The 21958-nt window shown below is 56.7% G+C and overlaps 1 protein-coding gene across 1 annotated transcript; it reads left to right on the top strand.

Annotated features, from left to right (window-relative positions):
- The first annotated feature begins 1552 nt into the window (after positions 1-1552).
- Positions 1553-17082, top strand: ATP13A1 (ATPase 13A1). Its single transcript, XM_070373425.1, is given in 28 exon segments — positions 1553-1964; positions 4125-4214; positions 4294-4484; positions 5883-5955; positions 6127-6282; positions 6386-6455; positions 6533-6639; positions 7155-7284; positions 7402-7457; positions 7874-8000; positions 8083-8220; positions 8300-8420; positions 8820-8977; positions 9281-9456; positions 9529-9639; positions 10627-10752; positions 11530-11638; positions 13101-13300; positions 13386-13482; positions 14632-14792; positions 14865-14979; positions 15067-15263; positions 16131-16273; positions 16416-16507; positions 16510-16526; positions 16610-16753; positions 16837-16888; positions 16891-17082. Coding segments are annotated over 28 exon segments (3594 nt in total). The 5' UTR covers positions 1553-1583; the 3' UTR covers positions 16947-17082.
- The last annotated feature ends 4876 nt before the right edge of the window (positions 17083-21958 follow it).

The raw sequence follows: 21958 nt of genomic DNA, 5'->3' as shown, positions 1-21958 counted from the left end.
AATCTACTTCTGCTTCATTGACTATGCTAAAGCCCTTGACTATGTGAATCACAACAATCTGTGGAAAATTCTTAAAGAGATGGGAATACCAGACCACCTTACCTGCCTCCTGAGAAACCTGTATGCAGATCAAGAAGAAACAGTTAGAACCAAACAAGGAACAATGGACTAGTTCAAAATTGGGCAAGGAGTACATCAAGGCTGTATATTGTCACCCTGTTTATTTAACTTACACGCAGAGTACAGCATGCAAAATGCCCAGCTGGATGAAGCACAAGCTGAAATCAAGGTTGTTGGCAGAATTGTCAATATTATCACATATGCAGATAACACCACCCTTATGGCAGAAAGCAAAGAGGAGCTAGACCACCTCTTTAAGGTGAAAAAGGAAAGTGAAAAAGTTGGCTTAAAACTCAGCATTCAAAATACTAAGATCACAGCATCTGGTCCCAGCACTTGATGGCAAATAGATGGAGAAACAATGGAAACAGTGCCAGGCTTTATTTTCTTGGGCTCCAAAATCACTGTGGATGGTGATTGCAGCCATGAAATTAAAAGATGCTTGCTCCTTGGAAGAAAAACTTTGACAAACCTAGACAATGCATTAAAAGCAGAGACATTACTTTGCCAACAAAGGTCCATCTAGTCAAAGCTATGGTTTTTCCAATAGTCATGTATGGATGCGAGATTTGGACTATAAACAAAGCTGAGCGCTGAAGAATTGATGATTTTGAACCGTGGTGTTGGAGACAAGTCCCTTGGACTCCAAGGAGATCCAACCAGTCCATCCTAAAGGAAATCAGTCCTGAATATTCATTGGAAGGACTGAGGTTGAAGCTGAAAATACAATACTTTGGCCACCTGATACAAAGAGCTGACTCTTGGAAAAGACCCTGATGCTGGGAAAGATTGAAGGCAGGAGAAGGGGACAACAGAGAATGAGATGGTTGGTTAGCATCACCAACTCAACAGACGTGAGTTTGAGTAAACTCCAGGAGTTGGTGATGGACAGGGAAGCCTGGCGTGCTGCAGTCCATGGGGTCGCAAACAGTCGGACACGACTGAGCTGAACTGTATCCTGTCTTGAAGCTCCTCAAGCTAAACCCAAGCCCCGAGGGAGGGAAGCCTCACCCCCTCCCCATCCACACAAGCTCCACCCTATGATAAACCCCGCCCACACAGCACCGGCGCTTCTTTGGTTCCGCCTCCGCAGCGTCCAGGCTCCACCCTTCCCGAGCCAGACAGTGCAGACTCCGAGGAGAATTCGCTTCTTCCGGTTTAGGTTGTCATGGTGGCGCCCAGCCCACTTTGCCTCGTCTTTTCCGGTCTCAATCCGGCGTGGCAGAGTAGGTAGGCGGTGTTAGTCATTTCAAGCCCTCTCTATCATGGCGGTGCCCTGCGTCTCCTTCCGGGCACAGCCTGTCATGGCGATGCCCTGAGTAGCCAAATTCAGACACAAACATCTACGTTTCCTGGGCTCTTCTTCCTCCCATGTGTCATGGCGTCCCCCAGGGTTTACCGGAAGTAAAACATCGGAAGTGAGCCGGTCCCTCTGCCCGGAAGCGAGCGCGGCGCTGGGAAAGATGGCGGCGGAGGCGGCGGTGGGCAATGCGGTTCCTTGCGGGGCCCGGCCCGCCGGGCAGCCCAAGCCCAGGCCGCAACAGCGCACGCTCCTTGCCGCTGGGCCGGCACTCATACAGAGCGGCGACGAGCTGGTCGCCGCTGTGTGGCCGTACCGGCGGCTGGCACTGCTGCGGCGCCTCACGCTGCTGCCATTCGTGGGGCTACTCTACCCGGCCTGGCTGGGTTCCGCAGCTACCGGCTTCTGGGGTTGGGGCAGCAGCTGGGCGCAGATCCCCGAGGCCGCGCTGCTTGTGCTCGCCACCATCTGCCTGGCGCACGCGCTCACCGTCCTCTCGGGGCATTGGTCCGTGCACGCGCACTGCGCGCTCACCTGCACCCCGGTAAGTGTGCGCACCCGAGACCGGCCACAACCGTGGTCAGGCCTCACCGCGGATCTCAGCTTCTGCGTTCGTGTCGGTCCCCAACCCAGCTGGGGCTGCCTCAGCCGGTCCCAGGTGTCGCCGGGCGCCCTGCATCCTTTTGCGCTGCTCGCTGAATTCCGACAGGTTACTGACTTAGCTGTACGACCCTGGCGCAGGTTACTTCCCTTCTCTGAAATTCTTCCCTGGTGAGGTCAATTAGATTCGGTAAGGTACCCTGTAAAAAGCTTAGCGCAGAGCCTAGCAAATGTCACCATTTGCTAGCTCCCATACTGTCGAGTATGAGTCTCCTAGAATCGGTCCTGCCTTCTTTGTTGTCTGTCTCCTACCTTGTTTTTCAAAGTGTGAGGCTAGACCTGTAGGATGGATATCCCTGTCTATGCATCTTGAGAACTGAGCATCAGTCCTGCTGGCCAGTGCTGTGAGCCTCCACCCCGCAACGACTAAAATGAGCTTGAAATGCAGTTAATTGCAGCGTTTAAGAGAAGCAGTGGGTATTTGTGAGCAAGTGACTTAACTGCTCAGAGACCGTTATGTCTGTCTGCAAGGGTATGATGTTAAGGAGGGCCGCCCTCAGAATACAACAGCACGCTATTACATGTGACCTTTAGCATTGAGGTCTGGATGAGCGCTGCCCACTCAGCAGCTGACTGTCACTTCCCTCTGGGCCTGCCTCATGATACCAGCAGGTGTGGAGCCATGGGGACTGAGGTCAGCCTTCAGCCAGCCTCCGCTCTCATCCCAGACCTGTTTGCTAAAAGAAAAGAGAAAGGGAACAGCACCAAGGGCTCCAGAAAGAGAAAGGGAAGCAACAACCCCACCCTACTACCTGTCTGACTCCAACTATGGACTGAATTCTCTCTTTTGAGAAACTGAAATATCTTATCCCAGAAGGGAGGCTCAAACTTCTGGAATTGGTAGCTTCCAGTCAGTGCAATGAAAGACCCCAGTGAGGGACAAAAGAATGGAGGGAAGTTGGGGGAGGTGACACCCCCAAACTTCCAGCTGCCTGTTAGCCTGCAGCTAAAAAGTGAGACTTACTAACTTCCTCTCCAGAAACGGAGAGCTCAACAGCTGGAGGTTAGGACCGGCAGATCTGAGTTTACATCAGAGATCTCAGACAAGGGTGCTTCTCCTCTCTGGGTTTGAGTTTCCCCTAGTGTAAAGTGAGACCCGTAACACTTAGCTCAGGGTGCCAGTGTAAGAAGAACCTGAGATGCCGTCTGCAGAGCACGCGATATGCGGCTGGTCCCGTGTACTGCTTTGCACCTTTCTACCTGGTGGTCCCAGGGTTGGGAGTTCTGTCTTTTGTCCTTAGTTTCTGCCTGCTCTGGGGACCATGAACTCCTGGAGGGGCAGGGCCTTGCTTCTTAGGATCACTGCTGTGTCCTCCACGCGCACCGCCCCCGCACCGCCCCCCCCAAAAAAAAAAAAAAAAAACAGGGCAACGCAGGTTCTGGTGGAGCAGCCGTGGAGTGGATGCAGCTCACAGCAGAGAGCGCTAACACGGCTCTATTCGGTGCCTCTGTGTCTTAAGTGCTGGAGAAATAACAACAAACAAAACAGACAGAATGCGTTGCTTTCCTGGTGTCATTGGGGGAGATGGAACTCCACAGTCAGTGCAAAAGGGAAAACCAGGACACGGGTTCCGTGAGGGAACTTGAGGTGGTGAGGAGGAGACATTTGAGCAAAGGCCTGAAGCCGGCGGTGGCGACCATGCGCTCCAGGCAGAAAAAAAACAGCATGTGCCCTTTGCTGAAGCGAGGATGAGCCTTGTTGTTCCTTGTCACTCAAGAACACAGTGAGAATAGTAATGGGCGGCAGGGGGTCAGCGGGAGCAGCAGGCCAGGTGGGCTGGGATGGGGCCTGACTCACACGGATTGAGAGCGTACCTCGTGCCAGACAGCGTTTTTCCTGTTGGAGTTTGTCTTCGTCAGCAGAGCCCTGGGCTTTTGGCACTGTTCATGACTCTGGCTTTATGATATGGGCGGGACCAAAGGCCCAGTGAAATGCTGTCCCTTGTCCCAGTGGTAACCTGGGTGTGGCCAGCCCAGTGGCATGTTCCAGAATGTGGAGCTGGGACTTGAGGAGGGCTCAGCAGTGGCACTTTGCCTCTCACAGGAGTACGACGCCCGCAAAGTGACCTTCGTGAAGGTGGTGCCTACTCCCAACAACGGCTCCACCGAGCTCGTGGCCCTGCATCGCGATGAGGTAGGGACCACCAGCTCCAGCAGGGGCTCAGATGGGGTTCCCAGACCAGGGGCCCCTGCCACAGACTCACCTCCCACAGGGCGAGGACGGGCAGGAGGTGCTGTCCTTCGAATTCCAGAAGATCAAGTATTCCTACGATGCCCTGGAGAAGAAGCGTTTTCTCCCCGTGGCCTTTCCAGTGGGAAACGCTTTCTCATTCTACCAGAGCAACAGAGGGTTCCAGGAGGACTCGGAGATCCGTGCCGCCGAGAAGAAGTTTGGGAGCAACAAGTGAGTCCCAGCATGCTTGTATATTGCCCCTGCTGAGACAGGGCTGGGGCTCTGCCCTATAGTCACAGGCCGAGTCCCTGCTCCAGTTAGTGGCACCTGCCCCGTTTATGTATGCTCAATGGTCTGGGGGAGTCTGCCTTTCAACAAAATGTCCCAGGTGACTATGTGGCAGGTGCCCCTTGAGAAAGATGTTCTAGTCTGGCCTCTCCCAACTTGCCTGCTGATAGGATCCCCTGAAGGGCCCACAGCTGGGAGCCTGGCCCGGGGCTGTTCATCCTTGCCTTGTGTTTCTAATTCTCTTCTTTGTTTGAGATTTTGTCTATAGATGTGAATTCTTGTCACTCTCTTACGTATCCCAGCAGCGTATGAGTGATAATAAGAAAAAAAAGGTGGTGATCAGAACAGCTCGTCTGTGCCAGGTGGAATGCAGACGCTCTGTTAGCACTCTCTCCTTTCATCTTCACCAGAACCACCTGTGTCAACACCAGGCTGGGTGGGACCAGAGCTGGGCTTCAGAGCCCCCATCCTGCTGGTGATTGTCCTTGACTCGAAAACCCTCAGAACCTCTAGGAAATTATTTCTTGACCTAGCTGCTTTTCAAAAATTACAAACGTTACCGCACCCAGCAATCTAATCGGAAGTCTTGCCGGAAACATTTATTGATTCTCCTCCCACCCCACCCTGGTCAGTGTGCCGGCAGCCTGGGGTGTCCCGTTTCACACCCCCATCACTTGGGTGAAGGCACCCTGGACAGTCCGGGTCGGAGCTCAGTTTGTATCACAACGTAGCCACTGTGCAGTTTCTTTTTCTCAAGTCCCACATCCTGGACATCACTGCAGTTCTGCAGGGCCAAACAGAGACAGCCCAAGTTGACCTGGTTTCCTGGGCAGAGCCAGCCACCACCCAGAGCACTGCAGAGCGCACCTTTCAGCCCTCCTCCAATTCCAAGGCTTTCATCCAAGGAGTCTTTGGGAAATCGCAGCTCAGACCGCCCCTCTCGACAGTAGGGTGGGGTTCAGGCGCGTTGTTTCATGCCCCAGGGTGCCCCACAGCCCCCAGCTGCCCAGCCTCCTCTGCAGCCTCAGGGCTCCCAGCCCACAGTCAGCCTTTCCTCCCCCCAGCCTTGTCCCCCAACCACCTGACAGGTTCTCGTCTTCACCAGCCCGGCCGAGCGTGTGGCCGCTCCCTGAAGTGCCTGTAGTGCAGATTCAGAGGTTTCATCAGGGCTCTGCAGAGCAGAGGGCTAGGGCAGTCAGCATGCCCGCCTCGGCGCTGCACAGTCAAGAAGACGGGCTTGAACGGAGCGTCCCGTTGCCCAGGGAGGCCCTCGGTGCCCCCAAGTGGAGGAGTTAAGGTGGGGCTTCCTGCCTGTAACAGGGTGAGCCGTCTGTCTTTCAGGGCCGAGATGGTGGTGCCTGACTTCTCGGAGCTGTTCAAGGAGAGGGCCACGGCGCCCTTCTTTGTGTTCCAGGTAAAGCAGCAGTGCCTGTCCTTCTCCCCACCTGTTCTTGGGGCTCTCCCAGCCCACCTCCAAACGTGAGAACTTCCCCTGCCCTCGTGGGCAGAGCGGCCCTCGGCCTGCCGGCCAGCCCGCCTCGGGCAGTCTCCCACGTCCCTGGGAACAGACGCCCGTGCCCCGCAGGTGTTCTGCGTGGGGCTCTGGTGTCTGGACGAGTACTGGTACTACAGCGTCTTCACGCTCTCCATGCTGGTGGCCTTCGAGGCCTCCCTGGTCCAGCAGCAGATGCGGAACATGTCAGAGATCCGGAAGATGGGCAACAAGCCCCACATGATCCAGGTGCAGCCAGTGGGGCGCTGGGCGGGTAGGAGGGTCCCTGTGGTCTTGGCGGGGTGCAGCACGGGAGCATCCCCAGAACTGACGGCACCCCGTCCCCGCCCAGGTCTACCGAAGCCGGAAGTGGAGGCCCATCGCCAGCGACGAGATTGTTCCCGGGGACATCGTCTCGATCGGTGAGGCCCAGTCCTGCTCCGCCCCGAGGGAGCCTTTGCCTCGGGCTTCAGTCCAACCCCCCCGCCCTGCCCCACAGGCCGCTCCCCCCAGGAGAACCTGGTGCCCTGCGATGTGCTGCTGCTGCGGGGCCGCTGCATCGTGGACGAGGCCATGCTCACCGGGGAGTCAGTGCCCCAGATGAAGGTGCCGGCTCGGGCGTCGGGGGGTGGGGGGCATGCACCTCCGTCTACTCAGGCCTGTCAGCATCACACTCACCGGGGAGGAAACGGGCCAGGGTCCTGCCCGGGCTTGACCCAGGAGGGACGGAGCCTGGGAGACAAAGGGGGCACAGACGGGGCTCCTGGCTTTCCTGGTGGGTTAACACCCTGGACTAAGGGAAGCCTGGTGGTGAGGAGGAGAAGGAGGAGACGAGAGGCAGCAGCATCAGTGGGGAGTCAGGCACTCTGGGGTCTCAGGCTGAGGTGGGCTGAGGGAGAAGTAGAAGGTGTGACTCCAGGGTGGGGCTGGGTACAGGGTCCCAGGGAGTCAGTACTGTGCACGAAGGTAGAAGACAGACCGGGGCCGTGACCCTGGTAACACGCACCAGGCTGGATGCGGAGCCCTGTAAGGGTCGTGCAGGCTCCCTGCAGACTCCAGACCAGGGACGAAGGCCAGGGTGGGATGAGCCGTTGACTCTGCCATCCTTCCCTCCTCCCTAGGAGCCCATCGAGGACCTCAGCCCCAGCCGGGTGTTGGACCTTCAGGCCGACGCCCGGCTCCACGTCGTCTTCGGGGGCACCAAAGTTGTGCAGCACATCCCCCCACAGAAAGCCGCCGCAGGCCTGAAGCGTAGGTGCCTCGGGCGTGGGGGGTCCCCGCCCTGCCACCCCATACCCGGGTCTGCTCAGCCCCGAGAGAGGCCCAGGGGGTGCAGGCACTAGTGACGCCTGCTATCTCTCTCCCCAGCCGTGGACAATGGGTGCGTGGCCTACGTCCTGAGGACCGGATTCAACACATCCCAGGTGTGGCACCTGCCCCGTCCTGAGGGGGGTGGTACCTGGGCCGACCGGCGGGCAGCTGAGGTGGCAGCCTTTCCAGACCCCAGAACATACAGCCCATAAGCGCTCTGGTAGCAAATGCTGGGCTGGGGGCAAGTGCAGAGACAAGCCCCAGAGCAGGTCCGCTTTCCCTGGCTGGGGCTCTAGTGGAGACCCCAGACTGTGACCCCACACAGCTGGGGATCACAAACAGTCTGGGCCAAGTGAACACTGAAGTGGCTTAAGGATTCCTTAGGAAAGATGATGGTCAGCTCTCCTTCTGGAGAATTCAACCCCTGCCCCAGTCACAGCCACTTCCTTCCCTGACCCCCATCTTCAGTCGCGGGGCAGGAGAGGCTGCCGCCCTCCCAGGAAAGACCTCTGCCCCTCCGTCCCTATAGGGCAAGCTGCTGCGCACCATTCTCTTTGGGGTCAAGAGGGTGACGGCGAACAACCTGGAGACCTTCATCTTCATCCTCTTTCTCCTGGTCTTTGCCATTGCGGCAGCCGCCTACGTGTGGATCGAAGGTAAGAGCCCTGACCCCCTGCCCCCGCCATCTGCTCAGCCCCAGGCCTGAGGCCCCCAGACTGGCAGGCCCTGTCTGTGCAGGTACCAAGGACCCCAGCCGGAACCGCTACAAGCTCTTTCTGGAATGCACTCTGATCCTCACCTCTGTCGTGCCCCCTGAGTTGCCCATTGAGCTGTCTCTGGCCGTCAACACCTCTCTCATCGCTCTGGCCAAGCTCTGTGAGTCTCTGGGGCAGGGACGGGGTGCCAAGTGGGCTGGGGCCCAGCAGGACCCCTGACCCTGGCTCCCACCACCCAGACATGTACTGCACGGAGCCCTTCCGGATCCCCTTTGCCGGCAAGGTGGAGGTGTGCTGCTTCGACAAGACAGGGACCTTGACCAGTGACAGCCTGGTGGTGCGCGGTGTGGCTGGGCTCCGGTGAGCATGGGGCGTCGGGGTCACCAGGTGCCCACCAGGGGTGTTTCTGGGCACTCGGGACAGAGAGCTGCCTAGCCCAAGCTTTCAAAGTGAGGGCCTGGCACAGGCCCTCCCACTGAGGCCCACTCCAGGGGTCCCCCCAGCAGCTCTCAGTGTGAATCACAGTGACACATGGCGTGGCTCAGGCCTCAGGCAGCCACATGATATCTGGGGGCATCGTGAAGCAGGCGCAGACGTTATAAGGACCAAGGCAACACCCTAACACCCTGTCATCGTTGCCCTCTTCCCTGTGACTGGAGTGGAGTGTGGGGGCCCATCCCTCGTCCTGACTGGCAATCCCCAGGGGCTCCTCTGCCCACTCCCGTCCACTCAGTAAGCAGCGGGTCCTCCTCCTTGCAGGGACGGGAAGGAGGTGACTCCTGTGTCCAGCATCCCCATAGAGACACACCGGGCTCTGGCCTCGTGCCACTCCCTCATGCAGCTGGACGACGGGACCCTTGTGGGTGACCCCTTGGAGAAAGCCATGTTGACGGCCGTGGACTGGACACTGACTAGAGGTGAGGGGCTGGAGCCTCGGGCACGCCACCAGCTTGTACATCCCCAGACAGGCAGCGGGTACCTGTCAGATGCCTGTGTGTTCAACTCAGGGGCAGGCGGGTGGGCACAGGCTCGCCTCTGACTTGGGGCAGGATCCTCTGTGCCCAGATCGCCCAGCTTTGACCCCTCCCCGAGCCAGACCCCGTGTGTGGAGGTGCGGGGAGGACAGGGGCGGAGGGAGGCAGGGCACGGCGGGGGCGGGTGGGGGCTTGGCGGCCTCTTTGGAGCGAAGGCCCTCAGGACTCGTGCTTATTTGTTTCCAGATGAGAAAGTATTCCCCCGAAGTATTAAAACTCAGGGGCTGAAAATTCACCAGCGCTTTCATTTTGCCAGTGCCCTAAAGCGAATGTCCGTGCTCGCCTCCTATGAGAAGCTTGGCTCCACTGATCTCTGCTACATCGCGGCCGTGAAGGGGGCCCCCGAAACCCTGCACTCCATGGTGAGCCAGCCCCGGCCAGGGTCGGGAGGGGGGTCCAGGGCGGTCGGTGATCTCCCCCTGCGTTCCCTGCAGTTCGCCCAGTGCCCACCTGACTACCACCACATTCATACGGAGATTTCCCGGGAAGGAGCCCGAGTTCTGGCGCTGGGGTATAAGGAGCTGGGGCACCTCACTCACCAGCAGGTAAGGGCCCAGGCCCCCACCCCCCAACCCCCCATGCCCCCCACCCCCCAACCCCCCTTTACCCCCTGTGGTGCCACCACGAGCGGTGGTGGCAATTTCATCATCTTCCTCCCTGACCTCTACCTTTGGAGGCCCCAGGTGGCACTCCATCTGTGGTTTCTTCTTCTCCCCAGCATGCCCCCTCCCTTACAGGACCCCATCCCATCCCCAAATCCAGGGCTGCTCCTGGAGGACACACCCAGGTCTCACCTCCTGTGCTCACACCCGCCTTGAGGAGGCCTTGGGGCACCTCGGGTTCCCCAGCTTTGCCCCTGCCCCGCCCAGCCGCCTGGCCACTGTACTGTCTTGGGGTATCCCCGGCCCTTGGTCACAGCCCACATCCTTGTAGCCTCTCCTCCCGCCCCCATCACCAACGCTGCTCCTTTGTCTGCTTCCACTTCACCCTCATCCGAGTGGCTTTCATCTGCTTGCACCCAGTGGCCATGAGATCCTTCCTGAAAGCACAGCAGGTCACACCTCTGTCCAAGCCTCATTCACAGACCTGTCAGAGCCCCCGAGCCCTGCGCAGCCCACGCCCCTCCGCCCCACCCCCTGCCTTCGTCTCTCTCCTGGTACTCTGAGGGCAGAGGTTTTCTGCTTTCTGTACGAGGTGAGGAGGGGCAGCTTGCGCTCAGTGGTTATCAAAGGGGAGTCCAGACTCTCTGGTCCTAGAAGTGGACTCACAGGGACTTTGTGCCACGCTGTTGTCTGTGATAGAGGGTAGAGGTGCTGCTGGGGAGCCAGGACCGCCCAGCCACTGCTCAGCCCCTCTGCCACCAGAGCGCCTCACCCTCCCCACATCTCTCACCTTCTGACCCTCAGGTTCCCTTCCTGCAAGGAGGGGGCTGTCTCTGACCCCCATCCCCAGCTTGTTGTCATGTCAGAGCTTAGGTATTGGGGAAGGAGAAGAGAAACAAGTCTTTAGGGCCCCGGTGTGTCCATCCACAGGCCCGGGAGGTCAAGCGGGAGGCCCTGGAGTGCAACCTCAAGTTCGTCGGCTTCATCGTGGTCTCCTGCCCGCTCAAGGCTGATTCCAAGGCTGTGATCCGTGAGATCCAGAATGCCTCCCATCGGGTACAGCCACCGGCCCCCTTCCTGCCAGCCCCTGGGTGGCGGTCTTGGCTGCTCCTTACAGAGGGGATGTGACAGCGGAAGACAGTTGGCCCTCCATGGGGCACCCGGGGTGGGCGTCTGGGCCTTGGAGCAAAGAGCGCGGCTCTTGGCTGAGCTCCACCGTGACTTACACTCATGCTGACCCATCTTGAGGATGCTCTAGGACCCATGCCCACCCTTCTCACCTCACTTCATCAGGCCCCCAGCATCCCTGGGAGATGAGGGCTCTTCCCCCATTCCACCCCATCTTAGGGAGACATTGAGACTGGCTGAGGGGATGTGGAGACCACACCCAGACAGGCCGCGTCCGTCCCGGTGGCTTTGCTCTGTTAGTCCTGGCGTTTTGTGTCTTCTATTTGGGGGTTCAGGATGCGGTTTTAGGGTGTGGACGATGAGCTGGAAGTGTCAGGGGTGGTGATATGATTCGTCCTCACCTGGCCCTCAGCAGTCGGGGCCCGTCTTCCCATCACCAGGCTCCAAGCCAAGAGGGTCCACACCAAAGGCTGGTTCTTGGTATATATTATGATTAAAGGCTGTGAGTGTCCTCACAAAGACACAGATACGTATACTATTTGCAGAAGCCGCTACCAGACGTTACGGCTCCTGGAAGCCCAGTCCCCAGTAGGAGGCCAAGAGCTCCCTCTGCGGCCTTCCTTAGAAGAGACTTAGCCCCCGTGTCTCCAGGCTGCAGTTCTGACCACTGAGCCCTGCTTTCCTGAGCGTCTGCCTTCTCCCCAGGTGGTCATGATCACAGGTGACAACCCACTCACTGCCTGCCACGTGGCTCGGGAGCTGCATTTCATTGAGAAGGCTCAGACGCTGATCCTGCAGCCTCCCACGGGGAAAGGTGAGGCCCCTTGTCTCGTGAGCTGGGGGGCCTCGAGTCTAAGAGCAGCTCCCACCTGGTGGCTCACCCCTGTGCCCGGCCTAAGTGAGCACGCCTGGCATCCTCCGGCACCTGTGATACAGGCCTGTTGGTCACAGCCCTGCCTCATAAGCACACTCGGGCTACCCAGCCAGGGAACTCCACAGCCCGCCCGTGCAGCAGCTTGCAGATGACCCCTGGCTCCAGGACCGGCGGTGACTTGCAATCTTAAGGCGATGGGTTATACTCACAGCAGCCCACGTTTCATAGCCTCCCCCACCTTGGGCCCGGCTGGCTGCCTGAGTGCTCCCATTGAGAGCATGGGGACTGCTGGTGCTCGTGTTTGGCGTGGCCAGACCCAGGCCAGAGACCTTGGTTTGCTTCACCAGGTCAGCCCTTCTGCTCCATGTGGAAGGGCCTGCCATCCCCGCACCATGTAGGAACCCAGCTGGATCAGTTGTTGGGGGTCCCTGCTCTGTAGATAAAGAAACAGAAGTGAATCCTTCCACCTGGGTCATTTGGAGACACTGTGACTAAGGGTTTGAACTCAGGTCCGGAGCTCGTGGTCTCTGATGTCTCCTGAGTAACCGAACTGGTTGTGAGCGGTGCTTCAGAATCAGACTGGTCAAGAGGCACATCCAGTTCTCGCACCTCCAGCGGGTGGGGTGGAATCTGTCAGATGCCCTAGGGTGGCACCCAGCACGGGGCCTGGCTTGGGAGCAGCACGCAGCAGGGGTGTCACCAGGCAGCAGGCCAGACGGAGGAGGATGCTGGCGTGGCCCAGCCAAGGGGGCTTCCGGAGCCGCCTCGCCCTTCTCTCGGTCTGTGTTGTATCCCAGATCTCAGTTCCAGCCCCAGGCACTGCGCTCTTCCAGAGCCTGGGAAATCATAGGTGGGTGGCCCAGAGGTACCAAGACTGTTAGTTTTCCAGCCAAGCTACTTTAGCAAAACAGCTAGAACAGAAGCCAGGTGGAGACTGCTTTTCCTCCAGGCTGAGACAGCTGAGGGCCAGCTCAGTGCTGCAAGGGCTGGTAGACTGCCCTCAGCCGTCCTTGCCACTCACCATCTGGGCCTAGACCTACCAGCTAGAAAGGGGAAGTAGATAGCAAGAAGTGTCTGGCCTGAGGAAGTGACATGGGGTGCCCTGGCCTAGAAGAGCAGAGTTGTACATAAACGCTATCTGGGTTTGGATCTGGCCTCTTCTTGCAGTCTTTAGTGGCTTAGGCCTTAGGTTTTCTGATTCTTTGTATCAGAGCCTTCCATGGATGATCTCTATGGGGTGCTGAGTCTAGGGTGCAGGTTGGTGTGGACCTGGATTAGGAGGGGTAGGAAGTAAGAAGGTACTCCAGAGGAGGAGGACAAGGATTGCATATGTGGGGTCCACGTGAGAGGGTCCACCTGACAGCTGAACCCCCCGCCCTGACCCTGGGCCCTGGCTCTGCAGGTGGCCTGTGTGAGTGGCACTCCATCGACGGCAGCATCTCAGAGCCCCTGGCCCAGGGCTCCCCCAAGGCCCTGGCCCGGGAGCACGCTCTGTGCCTCACGGGCGACGGCCTGGCCCACCTGCAGGCCGAGGACCCCCAGCTGCTGCTTCGCCTCATCCCCTACGTGCAAGTGTTCGCCCGAGTGGCCCCTAAACAGAAGGTGGGTACAGAGGGTGGCAGAGGGCAGGTGGGGCGTTGGGGGCATGGCACAGAGCCCTCATTCACGCTCTTTCTTCCCCAAACAGGAGTTTGTCATCACCAGCCTGAAGGAGCTGGGCTACGTGACCCTCATGTGCGGAGATGGCACCAATGACGTGGGTGCCCTGAAGCATGCCGATGTGGGTGAGCCTGGGGTTGGGGGAAGGGGGCTCTTATGCCATCACTGGCTTACCATCAGGGGCACGCCACTGAGCCAGTTCTGTAAGGCGGCCGTGGTGAAGAGATGGGGCAGGGACCGGTGGGGCTGGGGATCTGAAGGGCTCCAAGGCCAGGAAGGGATACACGTGCCTGGGAAAGAGTGTGGTGGGGGCCCAGGCAGGTTCCATGGGACAGACCCAACTCGGTTTGTTCAGCCCTCCCCCCAGGCACTGTGTGAGCACCAAAAGCCAAGGCCAGGAGAGTTTACCACCTTGATTCTGTGTCAGCAGAGCACAGATAGCAAGTTGGTGTTTAAAGACAGTTTGTCTTCGTTTCTTTCATGCATGCGTGCTAAGTCGCTTCAGTCATGTCCGACTCTGCGACCCCATGTAGCCCACCAGGGTCCTCTGTCCATGGGATTCTCCAGCCAAGAATACTGGACTGGGTTGCCATGCTGTCCTCCAGAGGATCTTCCTGACCCGGGGATCAAACCCAGGTCTCCTGCACTGCAGGCGGGTTCTTGACCACCAGCACCACCTGGGAAGCCCCACCTTCTTTCAGTGCTTCTCAGATACTTACTTGGTTTATCAGCTTCATTTCTCATGACCGCAGGACTCTTGGCAATGAACTTCTCTGGAAATCACTTTGGACCTATATAGTGTCATATACAGAGAAGGCAATGGCACCCCACTCCAGTACTCTTGCCTGAAAAATCCCATGTCTGGAGGAGCCTGGTGGGCTGCAGTCCATGGGGTTGCTAAGAGTTGGACACGACGGAACAACTTCACTTTCCCTTTTCACTTTCATGCATTGGAGAAGGAAATGGCAACCCACTCCAGTGTTCTTGCCTGGAGAATCCCAGGGACGGGGGAGCCTGGTGGGCTGCCCGTCTGTGGGGTCGCACAGAGTCGAACACGATGAAGTGACTTAACAGCAGCAGTGTCACATACTTTATTTGGGTATTGCTTTTTTCTTGTTGTTTTTCTATAAGTAGTTTGTAGAAAGTAGGATGGATTCTCTCTGAGGTGCTCACTCCTTGGGTTGGGTGGGCAGGTGAAATGGGGGGATCGGTACTGGGTGAGCTGCGTTGAGCAGAGGCTCCATGCTCTGGCTCCTGACACACTCTTACACCAGGTGTGGCCCTCCTGGCCAATGCCCCTGAGAGGGTCGTCGAACGGCGGCGACGGCCCCGGGACAGCCCCATCCTGAGCAACAGCGGAGTCAGGGCCACCTCCAGGGCTGCCAAGCAGAGGTCAGGGCTCCCAGCCCCTGAGGAACAGCTGGCCTCCCAGCGGGTGAGTCTCCAGAGGAGGACGGGCACCAGTGCCCCCTTGTGGTCAGGTCTCACCCATCTGCCTGCTTCGTAGGACCGCCTGAGCCAGGTGCTGCGGGACCTAGAGGACGAGAGCACGCCCATGGTGAAGCTGGGGGATGCCAGCATCGCCGCGCCCTTCACCTCCAAGCTCTCTTCCATCCAATGCAGTGAGTCCTGCTGCCTGCTCCGCCCGCTGCCCCATCCCTCAGCCCGTGCTGCCTGGCCCCCACGCCCACACCTGCCTTCCCCCGCAGTTTGCCACGTGATCAAGCAGGGCCGATGCACACTGGTGACCACGCTGCAGATGTTCAAGATCTTGGCACTCAACGCCCTCATCCTGGCCTACAGCCAGAGCGTCCTATACCTGGAGGGCGTCAAGTTCAGTGACTTCCAGGCCACGCTGCAGGGGCTGCTGCTAGCTGGCTGTTTCCTCTTCATCTCCCGCTCCAAGGTGGGCCAGGAGCCGAAAAGCGGGGGCTTCTGCCCCAGCCCCAGGGTACCCTCTGCTTCTCTGAGCCATGATTCCTGCCCTGGAGGTCTTGAGAGGCTTCTCGGATTGCTGGTTGGCCATCAGTTGACAGTTGGGCCACCCAGGGCACGCTGTTAAAGGTGGAGCCGCAGGTCTGACTTACCTGCGCAGCAGCCCTTGGGGTGGGAACTGTCACCTCCAGGTTTCAGGTGAGATCGAGGGTAGGGTGGGCGCCCACTTGGGTTCTTCAGAGTGAAGCATCTCTGGCCCAGCATTGTCCACAGGCTGGGGTCTCAGGTGGGCCACACAGGTGAGGACAAGACAGATGGGGAAACGATGATTAAGACCACTCAGAAAGTGCAATGCTGGGAAGAACACCAGTGGGGCCACACAGGCTGTGAGGAATGGCCTCGGGGCCGGCCAGGGAGGCCTGTACCGACACTCAAGTTAGCACATAAAGAGCAAGAGAAGCAGCCGGGAACCCCACAAAGGTCGCACGTGGTCAAGGGCTGGTGCAGGAGGCCCTGGAGGCCAGAGGGCATGGGCGGTGGTCTGCACTGACCGTGCCTGTGCCGTGAGCAGTAGTGGGGGCGGGGGGCTTTACGTTTATTCTAGAGCAGGGGCATGGTGGGTCATAAGACCCCTGTGATAGCCGTGCAGCATGTGGGCATTGAGCGAGGCTGGGGTGGCATCTGGACTGAGGAACTGGAGGAGTGAGCAGGGGACTGGTGCCGACCTGCAACCCCCAGAGTTCAGTGACCACTCTCTACATAAGGCCTGCCAGGAAGCAGGGTAGGTTGGGTGACCCCAGGCTGAGCCTGGGCCCTGACCCCCAGCCTGCCTCTGCAGCCCCTGAAGACACTGTCCCGAGAGCGGCCCCTGCCCAACATCTTCAACCTGTACACCATCCTCACTGTCACGCTGCAGTTCTGCGTGCACTTTGCGAGTCTCGTCTACCTGTACCGTGAGGCCCAGGCCCGGAGCCCTGAGAAGTGAGTGCCCGCCCAGGGCCGGGGGGCAGGAGGGACACGCGCAGACGTTGGCCTGGGGTGGCCAGGCCAGCAGAGTCTGGGCTCTGAGGGGCAGGGGGTGCAGCAGGGGTCACAAAGGGGCCCTGACCCCGTGTCACTGCAGGCAGGAGCAGTTTGTGGACCTATACAAAGAGTTTGAGCCGAGCCTAGTCAACAGCACAGTGTATATCATGGCCATGGCCATGCAGATGGCCACCTTGCCATTAACTACAAGGTAAGGCCCAGCCCCTGCCCAGGCACCCCCTGCCCACCCTCTGGGCCCCCGTGACACAGCTCTCTATCCGTCGGTCCCCACAGGGCCCACCCTTCATGGAGAGCCTGCCTGAGAACAGGCCCCTGGTGTGGAGCCTGGCCGTGTCCCTCCTGGCCATTGTGGGCCTGCTTCTCGGCTCCTCACCTGAGTTCAACAGCCAGTTTGGGCTCGTGGACATCCCTGTGGAGGTGAGTCACTCTGTAGACATGGTCCTGGGACTCGGCCTGGACCTGTCTGGGCACCTGACTCACCAGCACTCCCTGCCCCACAGTTCAAGCTGGTCATCGCCCAGGTCCTCCTCCTGGACTTCTGCTTGGCGTTCCTGGCGACCGCGTCCTGCAGTTCTTCTTGGGAACCCCAAAGCTGAAAGTGCCTTCCTGAGACAGCAGTGCTGGCCCCTGCTGCCACTGGGCAGGAGCCCCACGAGGGCCCCAGGAGGGAGCACTGCCCCCACAGCGAGGCCGACTTGGCATTGCCCACCAAGACTGAGCTGGGACACCCCCTGCCCTACCCGCTATGGCTGTCTGAGGGCCTGGTTGGCGGAACCAGCCCCGGGCCAGCACCTTTGGTAAATAAAGCAGCATTGATGATTTTAAGAAGCCTCACCTGCATCTCTGTGCCACGGAAGGGGTTGTCAGGTTCTGAGTGGTCCCCGAGGAAGGTCCTGGCCCCTGCCTCCCGCTGTGGGCAGTGTGAGGTTCTAACCTTGCTCTGCAACACATGTGGCACTTGGACAGGCCAAGCTCGGGGCCCAGAGCATGCTCTGTGTACTTTCCAGTTTCGTAAGCATTTCCATGTCTCCATGGCGTCGCAGCTTCACTGTTTTTGACACCTCAGGCACTCAGGTCTTAGGATCATGGTAATTTTCCTTTTTAAGTAACATGCAAAATAACAGCATGCCTTCGTCTCATGGTGCCAGATACAAGGAAGTTGAAGTCATTACAAGTACTGAGTCAGGTCGCAGCCCTCAGGATTCTGCAGCACACGGGTACCAGCACTAGGTCATATCCTAGCCAGGGTCTGCCCTGCAGTCTGGCTCTCAGTACTGACACTGTCTTTCCTTCCAGAAAGCGTTCACCCACTACAGTTGAGGAGCTGTGGGCTTGGTGGCATGAAAGCTAAGAGCCACAGTCAGAGATTTCTTAGCTTTTCAACAGCCAAAAAAACTAGAAAAAGCCTTTTATTTCCAGTTAGAAATTCCAGAGTGTGCGGTGTGGGTGCCTTTGATAACTGACAAGCTGCATGTGACGACCTCAGGCCACGGAGCCCAAGCCCAGGCTTCTGGACAACTTGCTTCTTCTCCCCGCTCATGCTCAGTGAGGGACTCTACCCTGTTCTGCTCCTGCCTCATGGTCATCCTTAGCCACCCCACCCAACAGGCTTCTCCATCAGAGGGGGTGTGGCCCACAGCCACCGAGAGCCCTGGAAGCCAGAGCGAGGAAGGGGCTGGGACCAGCTGTGAGCATCACATGGGCCCTGGACACGCCACGGTGTCCAGAGGGGAAGAGGTGCCTGCTGTTCTCTGCTCATCTCCCAGCCCATGGCGTTGCAGAGAGCTGGACACCAGTTAGCGACTGAACAACAACAGAGGTGCCAGACCCCATCCAGCAGAGGATCCCTGAGACCATTTGAGGCACTCGGGTGGGGAAGGAGAACACTCTGGATGGGGGAGTTTGCTGGGAATGATCAAGGGTTCTTGTACCCTCCGTGCATGAGAGAGGTCCAAGGGGTGCTCTGACTGCCCTGACAATGGGCCCTCCCGGGCGTTCCCCAGTAGTGTCTTCAGCCCCAGCATGTTAGGGCAGAGGTCCCCAAGCCCTGGGCCTCAGGACCCAGGCTGCTCAGCAGGGAGTAAGCGGCAGGTGGGCAAGTGAAGCTTCATCTGTATTTACAGCCGCTCCCCGTCTCTCGAATTACCACCGAGCTCCACCTCCTGTCAGATCAGTGGCAGCGTTAAGAGTCTCTGAGCATCATGAACTGCACATGCAAGGATTCAAACCGAGATCCCTAGGTTGCGCGCTCCTTCGAAGAACCTAATACCTGGTGTTCTGAGGCGGAGCTGAGGCGGCAGTGCTAGCACAGCAAGCTGCTGCAGATCCAGGTTGTCAGTAGTAGAGAGGTTCCACAGAGACCATACATAAATTGCTTGCAGACTCAAATCCCTATCAGTGAGTGGCAAGTGCCAGTTAAGCTGCATCTCTTAGCAGGATTTATAGTGGCCAGTGAGTTGATGTACTTCGATTATACAGCTACTCTGATGGCAGGCTTAAAGTCAGAATCCGACACTGTTTTAGTCCATGTGTGGCCTGCCCGTTTTATCTGCCACTTCTGTCTGTGCCTCTTTCCCGAACTGCACTCAGTTACAGTTTTGATAAGCCCACAAGCTGACCCTAGCCAAAGTGTGTAGAAACAAATGTCCCTGGAGAGCTTCTCTGTAAGGGAGGAAAGACCCAGTGGTGAGACAGCAGAAGACTCCAAGACTGCCCCAAAAAAAAGCATTTGAAAGAAAAATTTTCAAGAGTTCTAGTTTGGGAAGATCCCCTGGAGAAGGAAATGGCAACCCACTCCAGTATTACCTGGGAAATCCCATGGACAGAGGAACCAGGTGGGCTACAGTCCATGGGGTCACAAAAGAGTCAGACACACCTTAGCAACCAAACAGCAGCAACCAAGAGTCCTAGCAGAGTTAATTTACGAGTTCATTGTAACAGGTGGCTCACACTCTCTTAAGACCATGTTGTATAATATGGGCAACTGGCTATCCAACAAAGCCATGAAGACTTCGAAACTGCTTTGCCACATGGAGACCAAGCACCCTGTGTTAAAAGACAAGCCTTTGGAGTTTTTCAAAAGAAAAATTAAAAAAAGTGAACCGAAGAACAGAAGCAATTATTGAAGGCCACCACTTCATTAAATGTGTCTGAACAGAAAACATCATTCTTAGTGGCTAACCCTAGTGCTAAAGCTAAGCCCTTTACTGTTGGTGAAGAGTTGATCCTTCCTGCTGCTGAGGACATTTGTCATGAACTTTTAGGAGAGGCTGCAGTTCAAAAGGTGGCGTGTGTGCCTCTTTTGGCTAGTGCCTTAACTAGAGGATACCATAATTAGGCTTCCCTGGTGGCTTAGACCTGCAATGTGGAGACCCAGGTTCCATCCCTGGGTCAAGGAGGTCCCCTGCAGAAGGGAATGAATGGCAACCCACTCCAAGATTCTTGCCTGGGGAATTCCATGGACAGAGGAGCCTGGCGGGCTACAGTCCATGGGGTCATAAAGAGTCAGACACGACAGTGACTGGCACTTTCACTTTTCAATTTCATAACTAAACTAACTGATGAAATAGAGAATATTAAGGCACAGTTGTTAGGATTAACAAATCGACATGGTACGCAATCCAGGTTGACTAATTCACCAGTGTGACAAGGCAGCAGGGTTTGTTCTGTATGTTTTTCATGAGAATATGTTACCTGCACTTCAGTTGCCAACCAACACCACAAGTCTGAGTAATTATGTATCAGCTCACTGTATCAGTATGTGCATTAACTGAAGGGCTGCCGTGACTAAAAGGCTTTCTGGTTTCACTGCTTGGGTCAAAGAGGTCACTTCTGAGTGTGAGTCTACACGCTGTATCATCCATAAAGAAATGCTGGTAGCCGAAAAATGTCACCTGAACTTAATATTTTGTATGATGTGATTAAAATTATCAACCACATTAAAGCACATGCCCTTAACTCACATCTGTCCAAGCAGCTTTGTGAAGAGACAGACACAGAGCACAAGCATCTCTTCTGCACAGAAGTGAGATGCTTTCTCATGGCAGATCACCCAGACTTCCCTGGTTGCACAGTGGATAGGAATCCACTTTCTAATGCAGGGGGCATGGGTTCGATCCCTAGTCCAGGAAGATTCCACATGCCAAGGAGCAACTTGGCCCATGTACCACAATTACTGAGCCCTCAGCTGCAACTGCTGTAGCCCATGGGCCTAGAGCCTGTGCTCTGCAATGAGAAGCCCGAACACTGCAACGAAGGGTAGTCCCTGCTCGCCGCCACAAGAGAAAGCCCACACAAAGCAACGAAGACCCAACACAGCCAAAAATAATAGATAAAAATAAATTATGTAAAAGTAGACCCCTAGCCAGAGTTTTTGAGTTATGGGAGCTGCTCTAGAGATTTCTTCTAGAAAAACAGTCACCACGGGCAGCATATTCCAGTGACAGAATGGGTTGCAAAATTTGCTTATTTGTGTGACATCTTCAACCTGCCCAGTGAACTCAATCTGTCACTTAAGGGGCAAACAACTATATTCAAGTCAGCAGATAAAGTGGCTGCATTCAAACCCACACCAGAATTATGGGGGCAACGAGTGAACATTGGGGATTTTTGACGTGTTTCAAACGTTAGCAGAGATTTTGAAAGGGACTGAGCCAGGGCCTACTTTCTCCCAGCTGATGAATGATCGCCTACCACAGCTTTCAAGAGTTTGAGCACTACTTCCCAACCCCAGAAAACCCCCCAATTGGGAAGGAATGGATCCTCAACCCATTTGTGAAAAAGCCAGGTGAACTGACTTTGTCCATGCTAGAAAAGGATCAACTGCTTGAGATCAAAAATGACGGTGGCCTTAAAAGTATGTTTGAGGTCATTTCAAATTTCTGTATGTTCTGGATGGACTTTCCTGGTGGCTCAGATGGTAAAGAATCTGATCCCTGGATCCAGAAGATCCCCTGGAGAAAGGAATGGAAACCCACTCCAGTATTCTTGTCTGGAAATTCCATGGGCTGAGGAGCCTGGTGCGCTACAGTCCATGAGGTCGCAAAGAGTCAAACACGACTGAGCAACTAACTAGTAGTAAAGAACCTGCCTCCAGTTCCATCCCTGGGTCAGGAAGATCCTCTGGAGGAGGGCTTGGCAACCCACTCCAGTCTTCTTGCCTGGAGGATCCCATGGACAATATGGTCCATAGTCCTTAAGGTCCGATACAACTGAAACGACTTAGCACGCACACGTGTTCTGGATTAAAGTCAAAGCAGGATATCCTGCAATTGCCACAAAAGCACTGAAAAACCTGCTTCCATTTCCACTTCTATTTCATCTCATCTTTGTGAAGCAGGGTTTTCTGCAGTGACAGCAACCAGAATGAGATTCCAGAGTAGACTGGACATAAGCAACACAATTCAGATGTCATTGTCTCCCATCAGCCCCAGATGGGACCATCCAGTTGCAGGAAAACAAGCTCGGAGCTCTCACTAATTTGCATTATGATGAGTTGTGTAATTATTTCATTATGTATCACAATGTAATAATGAAATAAAGTGCACAATAAATGTAATGCTCTCCAATCATCCTGAAACCATACCCGTGCTCTGACCCCCTCTATTCATGGGAAAATTGTCT

This window comes from Bos mutus, chromosome 7 (genome assembly GCF_027580195.1).
Source record: "Bos mutus isolate GX-2022 chromosome 7, NWIPB_WYAK_1.1, whole genome shotgun sequence".
Classification (NCBI taxonomy): domain Eukaryota; kingdom Metazoa; phylum Chordata; class Mammalia; order Artiodactyla; family Bovidae; genus Bos; species Bos mutus.
Note: the sequence above shows the minus strand (reverse complement) of the source record. Positions and strands in the feature narration are given on the sequence as shown.